Source organism: Melopsittacus undulatus, chromosome 20 (assembly GCF_012275295.1).
Source record: "Melopsittacus undulatus isolate bMelUnd1 chromosome 20, bMelUnd1.mat.Z, whole genome shotgun sequence".
NCBI classification, from domain to species: domain Eukaryota; kingdom Metazoa; phylum Chordata; class Aves; order Psittaciformes; family Psittaculidae; genus Melopsittacus; species Melopsittacus undulatus.
Genome location: NC_047546.1, coordinates 1,481,689 through 1,496,312, shown reverse-complemented (window position 1 = coordinate 1,496,312; position 14,624 = coordinate 1,481,689). Strand labels below are relative to the sequence as shown.

General features: G+C 60.4%; 3 protein-coding genes across 6 annotated transcripts; 1 reads left to right on the top strand and 2 right to left on the bottom strand.

Annotated features, from left to right (window-relative positions):
- The first annotated feature begins 211 nt into the window (after positions 1 to 211).
- CD244 (CD244 molecule) lies at positions 212 to 3,908 on the top strand. 2 transcript variants are annotated; one of them, XM_034071230.1, is made up of 9 exons: positions 212 to 294; positions 1,721 to 2,041; positions 2,111 to 2,371; positions 2,667 to 2,789; positions 3,123 to 3,157; positions 3,277 to 3,342; positions 3,444 to 3,509; positions 3,588 to 3,647; positions 3,727 to 3,908. In XM_034071230.1, the coding sequence occupies exons 1-9, from the start codon at positions 255 to 257 to the stop codon at positions 3,796 to 3,798; spliced, it is 1,044 nt and encodes a 347-aa protein (XP_033927121.1). In that variant the 5' UTR covers positions 212 to 254; the 3' UTR covers positions 3,799 to 3,908. The 2 variants fall into 2 exon arrangements, with proteins under 2 accessions (XP_033927121.1, XP_033927120.1); XM_034071229.1 differs by having other exon boundaries at positions 3,123 to 3,187.
- Positions 3,909 to 6,559: 2,651 nt separating this feature from the next.
- CTSS (cathepsin S) lies at positions 6,560 to 10,524 on the bottom strand. The gene is made up of 8 exons (XM_034071121.1): positions 10,370 to 10,524; positions 9,803 to 9,971; positions 9,517 to 9,639; positions 8,910 to 9,128; positions 8,612 to 8,836; positions 7,648 to 7,813; positions 7,182 to 7,284; positions 6,560 to 6,797 (listed from the first exon to the last, which is right to left on the bottom strand). Exons 2-8 carry the CDS (start codon positions 9,926 to 9,928, stop codon positions 6,698 to 6,700), a joined length of 1,062 nt encoding a protein of 353 aa, XP_033927012.1. The 5' UTR covers positions 9,929 to 9,971; positions 10,370 to 10,524; the 3' UTR covers positions 6,560 to 6,697.
- Positions 10,525 to 11,720: 1,196 nt separating this feature from the next.
- On the bottom strand, positions 11,721 to 14,402 carry CTSK (cathepsin K). 3 transcript variants are annotated; one of them, XM_034071122.1, is made up of 8 exons: positions 14,261 to 14,402; positions 13,705 to 13,834; positions 13,497 to 13,619; positions 12,674 to 12,829; positions 12,366 to 12,584; positions 12,128 to 12,293; positions 11,942 to 12,047; positions 11,721 to 11,867 (listed from the first exon to the last, which is right to left on the bottom strand). In XM_034071122.1, exons 1-8 carry the CDS (start codon positions 14,350 to 14,352, stop codon positions 11,768 to 11,770), a joined length of 1,092 nt encoding a protein of 363 aa, XP_033927013.1. In that variant the 5' UTR covers positions 14,353 to 14,402; the 3' UTR covers positions 11,721 to 11,767. The 3 variants fall into 3 exon arrangements, with proteins under 3 accessions (XP_033927013.1, XP_033927014.1, XP_033927015.1); XM_034071123.1 differs by having other exon boundaries at positions 13,705 to 13,831; positions 14,261 to 14,392; XM_034071124.1 differs by having other exon boundaries at positions 13,705 to 13,828; positions 14,261 to 14,379.
- Positions 14,403 to 14,624: the final 222 nt, after the last annotated feature.

Sequence of the window (14,624 nt, the reverse complement as noted above, 5' to 3'; positions counted from 1 at the left end):
CCGCATCCCCCATCGCAGGCTCCTCTATGGGCTGAACCCTGTGGTCCGAACGTCACAAACGGCTTCTGCTCCCGACGTGAGCCGCAAAGAGAAAGCAAACCCCCCCCCCCCCCCCCCCGAGCCCCCCCTTCCTCTGAGGCTGCAGGAAGCAGCCTCCGGACGGAGCAGAACTGGGGAGTTCCCATCGGATGCTCCGGAGCCGGCCCCAGATGCTCCAGCACGGGGGGCACTGGGGTCCATGGTGTGCACTGGTGATGCTGGTCCTGGCCCCCATGGTCACGGATGGGGACCGAGGTGAGGGGGGGGGGTTCGCTTGGGTGCAGGGGGGTGAGCACAGGATGGGTGCAGGCATGGGGAGCTCTGCACAAGGGATGGGTGCTGGGGGTCGTTGTGTCCTGAGCACGGGGTCCCTATGGGGACAGAGGGGGTTTGGGGGGGGGGGGGGTTCGGGCTGCTCCCCGGGTCCCATCCTGCTCCTGGGGCTCATCCAAAGGAAGTCACTTCCCTGTGGGAGCAGCACCCATGGCCCGAGCCCTGATGGGGCTTTTCCTGTACCAGAACTGCGGCTTTAGAGCAGCTCCAGAGCCTAAAGGGGCTGCAGGAAACCTGGAGAGGGGCTTGGGATGAGGATGCAGGGATGGGACAATGGGAATGGCTTGAACCTGCCCGAGGGGAGGCTGAGCTGAGCTCTGAGGCAGAAGCTGTTCCCTGTGAGGGTGCTGAGGCGCTGGCACAGGGTGCCCAGAGGAGCTGGGGCTGCCCCATCCCTGGCAGTGCTCAAGGCACTGGGATTGGAGCAGCTGCTCCAGTGGAAGGGGTCCCATCCATCCCATAGAGCTGGATGAGCTCTACGCTCCCTCCATCCCATCCATGCAGGATTCAAGTCCCGGGTGCTCAGTGCTCAGAGCTGCAGCATTGGGGGCTCAGCTGAGCAGCCCCTGCCCAGGGCAGGATGAACCCACAGAGCATGGTTAGAGCTGTGGAGCACTGACCCTGCAGGGTCACACTCACACCTCCCTCTGCACCCTCACTGCTCCAGCACCATGGGCTGAGGGCAGGATGGTTCCCCCCCCCCCCCATCTTGCAGCATTGGTGCCTGCAGGGCTGTGGTAAGCAGTGGTCCTGGTGTCCTGGAGGCTCTTTAGGACCTGGTTGGGGGGGGGGGGGGGGTCCCGTTTGTCACCAACTGCAGGTCCTGGTGGGATCTGCTCAATAGCAGCTGCTCCTGAGCCTGCTCCATCATTTCCACATGGGATGATGCTTCTGTGTCTGACTGCTCCAGCCTCTTGTATCCCTGGATCCGGTGGGCACAGGGATGTCCCATCCGCACCCTGGGGCTCATGGGGCAGATATCCTTGTGCCTGTGCAATGCTGGAGGTGCTGGGCCATGCTCTGAGTGTTCACACAAGGCAAACCCTGCCCTGGGGGCTGATGCTTGGCTCCATGCTGGGCTGCAGCCCCAGCGCTGCCCTGACCGCAGGAGGAAGCCACAGGGCTCGGGGGTGTTCTGCTGACATCCGGGGCTATGGGCACTGATGCTCATGGGGAAAGGGTCCAGCAGGGAACGTTCCTGATGCTTCCCAGGCTGGATCTGTGATGATGGAGCTGGGGACAAAGGAAGGGGCAGATGCTGTGGTCAGGGCAGGCACAGCCGGGCTGGGATGGGCAGAGAAGGGAAGCCCGAGGTGGGGATGGAGATGGACTCAACCCTCTGCTTTAGGACCCCCGGACTGTGAGGACCGACCCGTGTCTGCCAATGGGATCCTGGAGCTGCTTCCAGGGACCCCCCCGTGGGAATGGAGCAGAGTCCGATGGAGAACGGGGCTGGATGCAGGCTCCTACCGGGTGATCCTGGTGGCCGAGCGGGACGGAGCCGCATCCATGCGTAAGGGTCCGTTCTCCGGGAGAGCCGTTTTCCAGCAGGATCCCCTTTCCCTGCGGATCAGCCCTGTCCTTGCGGCCGATGCGGGGCTCTATGAGGCGGAGTTTGAGGCCCCCGGGGGTGCCCTGAGCCCCCGATGCTTCCGTGTGTCCGTATGGGGTGAGTGCCGGTGCTGAGCGCGCTGTGCCCCACAGCCCCTCTCCCCACTGACCGCATCCATCCCCATAGAGCCGCTTCAGCCTCCGCACGTCGAGAGCCTCATCCTGCCCGAGCCCCGGGGCTGGTGCAACCTCTCCCTGCTCTGCACTGCAACCGGTGCTGGACCCGTCTCCTACAGCTGGTCCTGCAATGGGGATGCGGTGATGGAGCCGGGGCCCCGGCTGCAGCTGCGGCTCCATGCGGGTGCCGACCCCATCGTGTGCCGGTGCAATGTGAGCAACGCGGTGAGCTGGAGCTCGGCCGACGCCAGCGCCTCTGCCGCCTGCACCGGTAACATCCCCAGTGCCATGCGGGTTAAGGGATGCGCTGCCCCCTTGGAGCCCCTGTGGGTTCCAGGAGCGCATCCCATAGGTGGGGATGGAAGCACGGACCCGGGTGGGGGATGCAGCCACGTTGGGGTCTCCGGGCCGGGTCCGTCCCATGCGGTGATGGAGACGGTTCAGAACCGGTTGATGCTCATCAGCGGTGATGGAGACGGTTCAGAACCGGTTGATGCTCATCAGCGGTGATGGAGATGGTTCAGAACCGGTTCAGAGCTTCCCCTTCTCCTCTCCCTCTGCCCCAGGGCTCTTCAGCACCTTCCCACCCTGGGCAGTGGCATTGGCAGTGGCTGTGCCTGTCCTGCCCATTGCCATAGCCCTGCTCATCACCTGCAGCCGGAGGAGGACACGACAAAGGGATCCCCCAGGTTGGTGCCCATGGCACAGGCAGGTATGGGGCTGTGGTTGGGCAGCTCTTGGATATGGTCCTGGATGCTCCTCATGCCCTCGGTGCCAGCCCCGAGGCTCCTCCTCCTCCTCAGGCTAAGGGATAACCCACTGGGTGCTGCCAGAGCCAATGGAGGGTGCCCTGGGCTGATGTGTGGCTGGAGCATCCCAGCATCCCAGACCCGGAGGCCTCATCCCATGGGCTCTGGTTTGGGTCTGGACATACACTGCAGCATCCCTCTGGTTGATGGCTGATCCCCCCCAAACAGGGGCTGTACCCTCAGTGCCCCACTCTGACCCTTCCCACCCCCCAGGACACATGGAACAGGCGCTCACTGTCTACGAGGAGGTGGGGAAAGACCAAACAGGACGAGCCCATGTGAGTGCTGGGGGGGTCCAGGGGGTCCCCCCTCCTGGACCTCTGCTTGGGCACCCCTTTAACCACCATGGGGTCACTTCCCCCCTCAGAGCACAGGAGGAAATGAGAGCACATCGGGGGAAAGCACCGTCTATGCTGTCATCTGCAAGGCACAGGTGGGGCTGGGGGGGCTGGAGCTGCCCATGGCCTCAGAAACCACCCGGTTTTGCCCAAACTTTGCTGTTCTTTACCCATTTTGGGCCGTTGCTCCCTGCAGGGCCCCAGCCTCCAACGGGAGCCCGAAAGCAGAACCATTTACACCAGTGTGCAGCCCAGCAGGCAGGTGAGGCTGTCCCGACCCCATCTCAGGGTGCTGGGCTCATCCTGCTCTGCCTCATGGGTGCTGTGCTCTGCTCCACAGTCTCCATCGCTCAGGAGGAAGAGGCTGGACCCTGCTTTGGTTTCCACTGCCTATGTAGAGGTGATGGGCACCGGATGGGGACATGGAGCTCATCAGCTCTATGGGGCTGGGGTGGGTAAACCCAACCGTGTCCTTGCAGGTTATGGGGTGCCCCGGACGCCCCCCATCACATATGGTGTCCCCAGCTCCTCCCGGCCCCCACCTCTCCTAGAGCCCCAGCAGGACCTTCCCCAATGGAGCACCCAGAGACCCCCAGCACCCACTGGGATCCCACCCAGCAAAGCACCCTCAGGATGGAACCGGGGATCAAATCCCAGGCTTTTGTGATGGGAACCTGTGTGTGGAGGGGATGGGAGTGGAATGGGGCTGATGGGGTTGTGGGGAGGGGGATACAGGTGATGTACGTGTGATGTGGGGGGGTTAGGGTTAGGGGTTAGGGTTAGGGAGGTCTGATACAGCTCAGGAGGGTATGTTAGGTGTCAATACAAGCTGAGCTGTATGAGGCAATGATGCTGCTTGTTTAATGAGCTCTGATAGGTATTTATAGCCCCAGATGTGCCTCGGGCACAGGGAGCAAGTGGGAATTGCCTTGGAATCTGATGATGAGAGGGGCACTGCAGAGCTGCAGGGAGCTGGGCAGGGGCAGGATGGTCCTGAGCATCATTCCCTGCACTGGGGCTGCCCCATCCCTTCCCATGGCTCATCCTAAGCTATCCCACATGAGAGGTCCTTGGAGGAGGAGGAAGAAGAGGGGATCCAGCTTCAAAGCTCTTCCTAAAGGCAACTTAAAGGGATGAAAAGGCAATGGGGTGATGGGAACCCTCCAGTGCGGCACTGGGGATGTGGTCACATCCTCGTGGCTGAAGCCAGAGCCTCATTCCCTTTGTATCCCGAACCTCCAATTCCCCATGGATGAGCAGAAGCTCCTCATGGATGAGCCTCCCCCAGCACAGCTCCATGGCTGAGCTCTAATCCATGCTAATGACAGGGAATGTGCAGCTCCAGGGAAGTTGGCTTCCGATCCCGGTGCTGTGGTGGGATATGGGATCAGCTCGGATGGAAGCAGCATCTCCTGGGGTGAGCCTGGATCCCCTTCCCAAGGGATGGGGCTGTAAAGATGGAGTCAAACTGGATCAGGGCCCAGCGGATGCCACCGTTGCCCTTTGTTCCCAGTAGCGTCAGTCCCAGTGCTGCATGATCCCAATGGGATGGGGAATGGGAAGATGCCAACGGCCACGAGGGCTCCATTGCTCCCTGCATCCCTGTGCTGGTGCAGAGCAAAGGAAGGGTTCAGGCCTTCATTGAGTCCTTTGCTTTAAGCCCCTGCCCTGGTTGAGCCCAGCAGCAGTGTGCTTGGGGTGTAGCATCCACAGCTCATCCCTCCCATCCCCTTCCCACCGGCACTGGTTGAACTGGGGGCACTGGGATGCCCCAGCCCGATGCTGGTGATCCCTCCTCAGGGGAGGTTTTCAGCTCAAGCTTTCACTGTGCACATGAGATTCATCCCAGTGCTGCAGGAACCAGGAGAGGGGCTTGGGATGAGGATGCAGGGATGGGACAATGGGAATGGCTTGAACCTGCCCGAGGGGAGACTGAGCTGAGCTCTGAGGCAGAAGCTGTTCCCTGTGAGGGTGCTGAGGCGCTGGCACAGGGTGCCCAGAGAAGCTGTGGCTGCCCCATCCCTGGCAGTGCTCAAGGCCAGGTTGGACACAGGGATTGGAGCATCCTGCTCCAGTGGAAGGGTCCCATCCATCCCATGGAGCTGGATGAGCTTTAAGTTCCCTCCATCCCAATCCATTGAGCCCCCCAGGGCCAGGACTGCCCCATGGGCAGCTTTGCCCCATGCTCCCCATCCAGGTGCTGCAGGACCCTGCTGCAGGATCGGGCCCGGTCGGTGCTGAGGGGCTGGAACGAGCCCAGCGCTCCCCGGACGTGGCTGTTGGGGGCTCCGAGCATCGCTCCCCGCGAGAGGGAGACATTCCCATTCCCGTTCCTCCCTTCCCTTTCCCGTTTCTCCCTTCCCGTTCCCGTTCCTCCCTTCCCATTCCCGTTTCTCCCTTCCCGTTCCCGTTTCTCCCTTCCCATTCCCGTTTCTCCCTTCCCATTCCCGTTTCTCCCTTCCCTTTCCCGTTTCTCCCTTCCCGTTCCCGTTCCTCCCTTCCCATTCCCGTTTCTCCCTTCCCGTTCCCGTTTCTCCCTTCCCATTCCCGTTTCTCCCTTCCCGTTCCCGTTTCTCCCTTCCCTTTCCCGTTTCTCCCTTCCCGTTCCCGTTCCTCCCTTCCCATTCCCGTTCCTCCCTTCCCTTTCCCGTTCCTCCCTTCCCGTTCCCGTTTCTCCCTTCCCTTTCCCTGCTTCCTTAGCACAGGAACATCCATGTTTAGGTAAGCGACCAATGACCCTCTCTGATGAGCAGCATTTGTGTCATGGTCTCACTCTGGGTATAACAACGAATCCCTGGCTTGGTCCTCCTGGATAACACTGGGATCAACGGGTGTGGGGCTCCGAGCACTGGGATCCACAGCAAAAGCCAACAGGGATGAGCTTTCCCATGCTATAGGGTGGGATGAAGCTCTTGGATGTGCTGGGGAGGCAGCTTTGGGGTGTTCCTGCTTCAGGTAAAGGCAAACCCACCCATGGGCTCAGGAAGCCAATGTACTCGATGGGTGATGCAGGAGGATGGTGAAGCATCACTTGTGGAAAGGGCTCCTTCTATGGTGGAGCCAGAGCAGAATTCCAGCCGGAATTCCGCCCATTCCTGCCTCCAGACCAGACATTGGCTATGGAACAGCAAAAGGATCTTTTATTTCTCAAAGAGCATCTGCAATCGCAACAGCATCACCCCAAAAGGGAAAGATTCCAGTGCAGTCGTACCCAGTGTTGAACTGGAGCGAGGAGAGCGCGGTCCCCATTGGGGTCCCACAATCCTACTCTGAAACCCCAAAACAACCCCGTTTTCCCCCAAAACAGAAGCCCCAAATGTCTATAAATCACATCCCAACATCCTCCCATGCAATTGCTCCCTCCCTGATCGCTGCCCATAGGGGCACAAAGCTCTGGGTTGGGGATGCCCTGGGGTAGATCCCGAGGTGGATCCGTCGGGAATGCCGTGTCTAGATGAGGGGGTAGGATGCGTAGCTGGCGATCCCACAGTGGTTCGAGCGGTTCCTTGCCATGCGGATGTAGCCCTCGTCTCCGAAGCGCACACCCCAACTGGATGGGATGGGAACCAAAGGGATACAGGGAAACGTCAATGGCATTCCATGGATTCCATGGATTCCTCCTCATCCCAACAGGGTTTCCATCAACTGCTTCCAGGGCTCCTCATCCTGTACTGGGTGGGATGAGCTCCAGATCCCTTCAATCCCAATGGGTGACACCAACACAGCACAAGCAGAGCTTGAGGTGGGTGTGAAGTGGGTTTGAAATGCATCTAAAGGTGCTTCCCACCATGATTCCAGGACCAAGAGCAGCTTCCAGCTCCCATCCGTATGGATATGGGACACTGGGTGCAGGGTTGAGCACTGGGAGGTCAATGAGACCTTGCCTACAGGCGGTGAGGCTGGAGGCAACAAGCGATGGGCGGTTGTTCCTTACCTGTTCTTCACAAGCCAGTAATCCTTGCCATCCATGGTACCATAGCCGATGGCCAGCACCCCATGGTTCACCTCCTGGGAGCACTGGGGGTCATCGTACACCCCTGCAGCAGAAGGAGGTTGGAAACACATCATGCGAGGCCTCATCCTGGAGGCGAGGCCAATGCTGGTTCAGTGCTGCTGCCTTGGGCTTGCTTGTATTGATGCTTCCAACCGGGAATTGGAAGCATGGAATGGGTTGGGTTGAAGGAGCTTGAAGCTCATCCAGTTCCAACCACCTTCCATTGGAGCAGCTGCTCCAAGCGCCTGTGTCCAGCCTGGAAAGGGATGGGACACCCAAAGCTCTTCTGTTCATCCCATTCCAGTTCCCCATCACCCTCAAGGGAAGAACTCCAGGAGCATTCCCAGTCCCACCCAGTTTCCGGAGCAGAAGAGACTGGGAAGACCCCCAGGATAACAGCACAGACCTGACTTGTACAGGAAGAAGGTTGGTTGTGCAGCATCGATGGCAACAGAGACGGGGCCAACATTGGCCACAGCCTCTTTGAGAGCATCCTCATCAGCATAGGGCAGCTCAATGTACTTGGAGCAAGTGGCAGCTCGTGCGGAAGCGTTGTATTGACACGTCCCATTCTGGGAGGAGCAAAAGGGGTTGAGGAGCACCAGGAATCCACTGGGAACATCCCAACACCCTCAGGTGTGTGGGTTCCATCAGCCCCTTCTACCCCATTCCTCACTTTCCTTTGACCACCATACTACATATAGGATGTATGTACATACAGGATGTATGTAGTACTACGTACTACTGACGTACTATACACTATGGCTGGAAGGACCTGAAGGGACCATCCTGTCCACCTCATCTCCCCATAGCAAGAGCAGTGGCCCCATTGCAACACAATGGCCATGGGCTAGAAGGCTCCGATGACTCCTGCCTCCCTAGGACACCGTCCTCACCTCCTCCTTCCTTCTAACCTACATTTGTCATGATGCAAACACAGCCCAGGGCTCCTCATCCTCCTCTGGGCAGAGGAAGCAGCATCTGGGATGTTTGAAGCCTTCATTGTGCTCCTTGGATCAAGCCATGGATCTGGGATCAGGACATTCCAGCACCGGGATCTTTGCTTCTCTTATGTGTCATAGGCAGCTATTGAAGAGCACCCTCACCCTACAGAGGATGGGTTCATGCCCAGAGCCTCCTGCCCCATTCCCCTTCCCTGGAATGTGTTGCCCAATAACTTATATAGGACATAAAGAAACGTGTGGAAATTCCGGCTCCTGCTCCCGTCATTCACCTGGAGCCAAAGGGGATTCCAAGGATTTGGAAGGGCTGAGGAGACCCAAACCAGGAGGGTGATGGGTGAGGAGGAATCCACCTCTCCACACCGGATTCCCATAGGGAATGCTGGGACCGGCGGCCCCGGTTCCTACCTCAGCCCTATAGGGGTAAGCGTCGTCGGCATCGATGCCGTTGTTGTCTATGATGTACTGGAAGGCTCTGGTCATGAAGCCGCCGCTGCAGCCGCGGTTCCCCTGCGGCACCGAACAGTCCACCAGGTTCTGGGTGCTCAGCGACACCAACGTCCCTGTCTTCAGCTTCACCTGTGCCTCCAGTGCTCCCACAGCACTGAATGCCCAGCACGACCCACACGCGCCCTATGGGACCCCAAAGATGCTCAGACCCCATTGGGGGCACTGGGATATGGGGGGTGAAGGGGGAGCTCCCAACCTGGTTCTTCACGTCCGTGACGCATCCCTTGTCCCTCCAATCCACAGTGTCCGGGAGGGATGCAGGGATGTGCTGGGATGCAGGGATGCGCTGGGATGCAGGGATGCGCTGGGATGCAGGGATGCGCTGGGATGCAGGGATGCGCTGGGATGCAGGGATGCGCTGGGATCCGGGGGGGATGCTGAGCCCCGTTAACAGAGCTGCCACCTCCTTACTGGTCTGGGGGGGGAAACAGCGGCTCATGGAGAGACTGGGATGGGGCAGGATCCAACCCCATCATTGGGAAGGGCAATAGGGATGCACAAAGCTCAGCCCCAGCAGCCCTACAAGCTGGGATGTGTCATTAATGCCTCAGGACAGTGAATAGGGGTGAGTTACACACACGTGTAATGCTCAGGACCGGGGCTCAGCACCCCAAAGGCAGCAATGAGGAGCTATTTCCTCACACTCATTGCCTCACACTGGGAGCTGAGCACTGGAATGTCTGGAAGCCACAGGAACAAGGGCTCAGGAGCTGCTGTTTCCCCACCCCAATCCCATATTAAACCATCCCATATGGGACAGGGACCCAGACAAACCCCATCCCCACAGCAGGACCAGTCCCTACCATGTCCCCCAGGTGGTTCATGCCCAGTGTGTATGAGTGCAGCCCCATGGAGTGCTCCAGGTTGTGCAGCATCACCAGGCGCAGGTTCCTCTCCCAGATCTCCCGTCGATCCCATTCCTCCTTCTGGAATCAAACCCAGTTCCATAATGGGCACCAATGGCCCCACAACCACTCCATCCCCCTAAAGGGTGTGTGCATCCAACCATCCCCATCCCCATAGGGCGATGCTGGGTTATGGGGAGCACCCCCCCCATCGCACCCCAAACCGCCCCCACCGCATCCCCACCTCGTGCCGGTACTCCTTGCCATGGGTCTTCTTCCATTGCTGCCAGTGCCAGTCCAGCGCCGGGTCCTGGTGCCCCATGGCCACCACCAGTATGGCCATGAAGGTGATGGGAGGCAGCAGCTCCATCCCGATCCGATGGCACCAGTGCCGGGAGCAGAGGGACCGGAGCCTTGGTGAGCAATCCGGTTGGGTAAGAGGCAGCAGGTGATGCCATCCCTGACCTCGGTACACTGGTGATGCCATCGGCTCCTGCCCCTGTGGGCTGGGAAGGGGAATCCCAATCCCATCCCAATCCCCTGGGAAGGGGAATCCCAATCCCATTCCTATCCCCTGGGAAGGGGAATCCTGTCCCATCCCAATCCCTGGGAAGGGGAATCCCATCAGTGAAGGGCAAACCAGACCCTCCCCCATTCACCCCCTCCTGCAGCACTGCCCATAGAGGCTTTGGGGCAAATCAGGGCTAAAATGGGGCCAGACCCACAGCAAAACCTCCTCTTGTGCTTTACTTCCTCAAAGCTCCGTCCTCCCCATCGGGGGGGGGGTTAAAGCCCAAAGCACCCAACGTACCTGGAAGGCTCCTGCTGGCGATGGGCACTGACCCACAGCGTGTGTGGGGCAGTGGGGTCAGTGGGGCAGTGGGGTCAGTGGGGCAGTGGGGTCAGTGGGGCAGAGGGATCAGTGGGGCAGAGCAGTGCCCCCAGTGCCGTCTGCCTGTGGGTCAGAGCTCAGCACACAAATCACGAGCCAGGAAGTGAGGAAAGCTCTGATTTCATTTTCACTTTGATGAGCATTGGGATGAGCGATGGGAATGATGGTACATGGGGGGTCTGCATCCCAACATCCCTATGTTATCCCATGTGGGTCCCGCTCATGGGGTTATGGGTGTCAGGAGTGGGGGTCCTGCTCTGCTGATGTGGTTTGGGCACTTATGGGGTTGGTGCTGAGCTGAGGGACAGGATGAGGCCGAGCACGGGGCAAGGGCAGAGTAAACGGGGTAGATCTGAGCTCTACACTGGTGGGAATGGGGTAGACCTGAGCTCCTGCCTTTACACTGGTGTCAATGGGGTAGCGTTCCCATTGGTGTCAATGGGGTAAGACCTGAGCTCCTGCCTTGCTATTGTCAATAGGGTAAGACCTGAGCTCCCACTACTGGTGTGAATGGGGTAGAACCCATTTATTGCAATGTATGGGGTAGAACTGAGCTCCCACCTTGCTACTGTCAATAGGATAACCTGAGCTCCCACTGTTGGTGTGAATGGGGTAGACCTGAGTTCCCACCATTGGTGTCAATGGGGTAGACCCCCCATTTATTGCAATGAACGGGGTAGACCTGAGCTCCCACTCACTATCGGAGCCCCCATCAGCATCTTCTCTCCCCACCTCACCCCAGACATCAGCCCCACAAGACCCAGCCCCACAAGACCCAGCCCCACAGGATCCAGCCCCACAGGATCCAGCCCCACAGGATCCAGCCCCACAGGATCCAGCCCCACAGACCCAGCCCCACAGGACCCAGCCCCACAGGATCCAGCCCCACAGGATCCAGCCCCACAGGATCCAGCCCCACAGACCCAGCCCCACAGGACCCAGCCCCACAGGATCCAGCCCCACAGGATCCAGCCCCACAGGATCCAGCCCCACAGACCCAGCCCCACAGGATCCAGCCCCACAGGGCCCAGTCCCACAAGACCCATCCCAAGAGTTTATTCCCAACAGTTTATTTACAAACAGAGTCCTCTCATTGCCTGCATCCCATTCTTGGATACAGGGATACAGGGATGCAGGGGGACAGCGCTCTCCATAGGGATGCCCCATTCCCAAAGGATCAGCCCCTGTTTGCACGAGCATCTCCTATGGCTCTGGAGCCATAGGAAGGCAGAACCCAGCACGGCAAAGGGGGGGGGGGGGGGGGGGGGGGGGGGGAGCTCATCCCAACTTCCCTATGGATCTGGGCTGGGAATGGGCTCACATCCTTGGGAAGCTGGCGAGGTTGGCGATGCCGCAGGCGTTGTCCCTGTTCCGCGCCAGCAGCACGTAGCCCTTGTTGCCCCACTCTTCGCCCCAGCTATGGGGTGAAGAGGCAGAGCTGAGCCCCATGGAGGAGCCCAGTGCTGAGCACCCCCCGGTGCCCTCAGGTACCTGTTCTTGATGATCCAATGCTTGGTGCCCTTCTGTGTGCCATACCCCACGGCCAGCACCGCGTGGTTGATGTTCTGCCCATTGCAGCTCTGGTCGTAGTACACCCCTATGGGGCAGGAGGGGGTCAGCAGAGCCCATAACCCCATAGCCCCCTCCGTGCCTCAGTTTCCCCTCATTGCCCCATACCGCGGCTGTAGAACTGGAAGGATGGGAGGCTGGCATCGATGCCCACAGCAATGGGCCCGATCCTGGCCACAGCTCTCTTCAATGCCCTCTCATTGCCCACAGGGATCTCGCGGTAGCCACGGCACTTGGCTGCCTTACCAGTGGGGCTGTACATGCAGCTCTGGTCCTACCGGGAGCAACGGGGTCAATGGGGAAGGGGGGGTTGGAAGGGAGCGGGGGGGGGACCCCAGCCCCACACCTGCCCTATGTAGGGATAGGCGTCCTCGGAGTCGATGCCGCGGTTGTGCCGCACGTACTCGAAGGCGTTGGTCATGTACCCACCACCACAACCATCATTGGTGGCCACACAGTCCACCAGGTTCTGGGGGCTCAGAGCCAGCAGGTTCCCAGTCCGGCGCTTGAGCTGCCCCTCCAGGGCCCCCACGGCGCTGAAGGCCCAACAGGAACCGCATTGGCCCTATAGGGACACATGGGGGGTGGCACCGCGGTGGTAGAGCCGCGGCTCCGGCACCGGCTCCGGCACCACCATAGGGGCATCACCGGTACCTGGTTCTTGACGGGGGTCACGTAACCTTTCCGCCTCCAGTCCACGGCTGCTGGGGTCCGCTCGGTCCAGTCCGGGACATAGAGGGTCTCGTTGCCATGGGGACGGTTATGGGGCAGCTTCAGGCCTGTCATGGTCCTCACCACCTCCTCGCTGGTCTGGGGGGGTGAGTGCAGCCCCATGGATGTGCTCAGCCCCATGGATGAGTGCAGCCCCATGGATGTGCTCAGCTCAGCCCCATGGATGCGCTCAGCCCCACGGATGAGTGCAGCCCCATGGATGTGCTCAGCCCCATGGATGCGCTCAGCCCCATGGATGTGCTCAGCCCCATGGATGCGCTCAGCCCCATGGATGAGTGCAGCCCCATGGATGTGCTCAGCCCCATGGATGAGTGCAGCCCCATGGATGTGCTCAGCCCCATGGATGCGCTCAGCCCCATGGATGTGATCAGCCCCATGGATGAACACAGCCCCATGGATGCGCTCAGCCCCATGGATGAGCACAGCCCCATGGATGTGCTCAGCCCCATGGATGCGCTCAGCCCCATGGATGAGTGCAGCCCCATGGATGTGCTCAGCCCCATGGATGCGCTCAGCCCCATGGATGAGCTCAGCCCCATGGATGAGCTCAGCCCCACGGATGAGTGCAGCCCCATGGATGCGCTCAGCCCCATGGATGTGCTCAGCCCCATGGATGCGCTCAGCCCCATGGATGAGCTCAGCCCCATGGATGCGCTCAGCCCCATGGATGTGCTGAGCCCCATGGATGCACTCAGCCCCATAGATGTGCCCCCTGTCTCCCACCCCATGGCTGCCCCACACTCACCATGTCCCCCAGGTGGTTCATGGCCAGCTCGAAGCTGTGGACCCCCAGTGCATGCTCCAGGTTATGGGTATTGATGTACTTGAGGTTCCTCTCCCATATCTGCCTCCGCGCTGCCTCTTCCTCCTGCCCCATAGGGTGAGATGGAGCTCACGTCCCCCCCGCCCCACACCCCATGGGTCCAGCCCCACAGCCCCCATCCCTCCCATACCTTCCCGTTGTACTGCTTGCGGTGGGTTCTCTTCCATAGGTCCCAATGGGCATCCAGCTCCTGCTCCGGGTGTAATGGGGCCACCATGGGGACCAGTAGGGCCAGCAGCGTGGGCCACCACATCCTGCTGCTGATGGGGACAGAGGGGAACGGGGTCCTGTGCCCATCACCCCTATAGGGCAATGGGACCCTGGGGACCCCATTCCCACCCCACATAGGGGCATGGGGAGCTCAGGACCCCCCTCCACCAGCAGCAGGATTGGGCCGGGAGCAGCATCACATGAGCCCCATTCCCGATGCTGGAGCTGCCCCATAGCACAGGGAGAGCCCATATGGGGCACACAGAGGGGCAATGGGGGCACCCCCATGTTCCCATCCACCCCCTTGGCTTCACCCCCACTTCAACCCCACTCAATGTCCCTGCCTCAGTTTCCCCTCTCCAGCCCCATTGCTGCCCCACAGGACCCCATTTCCCTATGGAAAAGCCACCCCAGCGCCCCACAGAGGCCTCATTGGGGTCTCCCCCCCTCCCCGCCCCCCTGGGCCCCATCCTTACCCCATCCCGGTGCTGTGGGCAATGGGATGTGGGAGCTGCGGACTCGGCTCTGTTATATTCCCGGATTGAGGAAGTCGGAGCTGGAAAGTCATAGGAGCTGCTCCCGGATGGAGGGAGGAGATGGGGAAGAGGGGGGGGATCCATCCCCACTGCACGTGGTGCTGAGTCAGCCCCTGGCTCCGTGTCCCATAGCCCTGCCCCAGGGCTGCGGCATTCCCAATGGGAGCTGAGCAGCACATGCTCTGGGATAGGCGGTTCCCAAAGGGTGAGGGCAGGATGGGACCCCCCATGGATGCAGGGATGGGGGCTCCTCTCTGTCCCCAAACCAGAGCTGCTGCTTCACTGGGGCAGGATTCGGGCACTG

What these genes read in the sequence shown, in the direction of transcription:
- CD244 (XM_034071229.1), top strand. Translation starts at nt 255, where the DNA reads ATGCTGGTCCTGGCCCCCATGGTCACGGATGGGGACCGAG. An exon ending in CTTCCGTGTGTCCGTATGGG is followed by an intron (nt 2,042 to 2,110) that starts GTGAGTGCCGGT and finishes CCATCCCCATAG; the next exon opens with AGCCGCTTCAGCCTCCGCAC. An exon ending in GTGTGCAGCCCAGCAGGCAG is followed by an intron (nt 3,510 to 3,587) that starts GTGAGGCTGTCC and finishes TCTGCTCCACAG; the next exon opens with TCTCCATCGCTCAGGAGGAA.
- CTSS (XM_034071121.1), bottom strand. Translation starts at nt 9,928, where the DNA reads ATGGAGCTGCTGCCTCCCATCACCTTCATGGCCATACTGGTGGTGGCC. An exon ending in CTTACCCCTATAGGGCTGAG is followed by an intron (nt 7,814 to 8,611) that starts GTAGGAACCGGG and finishes TGCTCCTCCCAG; the next exon opens with AATGGGACGTGTCAATACAA. An exon ending in CTTCTTCCTGTACAAGTCAG is followed by an intron (nt 7,285 to 7,647) that starts GTCTGTGCTGTT and finishes CTTCTGCTGCAG; the next exon opens with GGGTGTACGATGACCCCCAG.
- CTSK (XM_034071122.1), bottom strand. Translation starts at nt 14,352, where the DNA reads ATGACTTTCCAGCTCCGACTTCCTCAATCCGGGAATATAACAGAGCCG. An exon ending in GCCCACAGCACCGGGATGGG is followed by an intron (nt 13,835 to 14,260) that starts GTAAGGATGGGG and finishes TGTCCCCATCAG; the next exon opens with CAGCAGGATGTGGTGGCCCA. An exon ending in CCTATCCCTACATAGGGCAG is followed by an intron (nt 12,294 to 12,365) that starts GTGTGGGGCTGG and finishes TGCTCCCGGTAG; the next exon opens with GACCAGAGCTGCATGTACAG.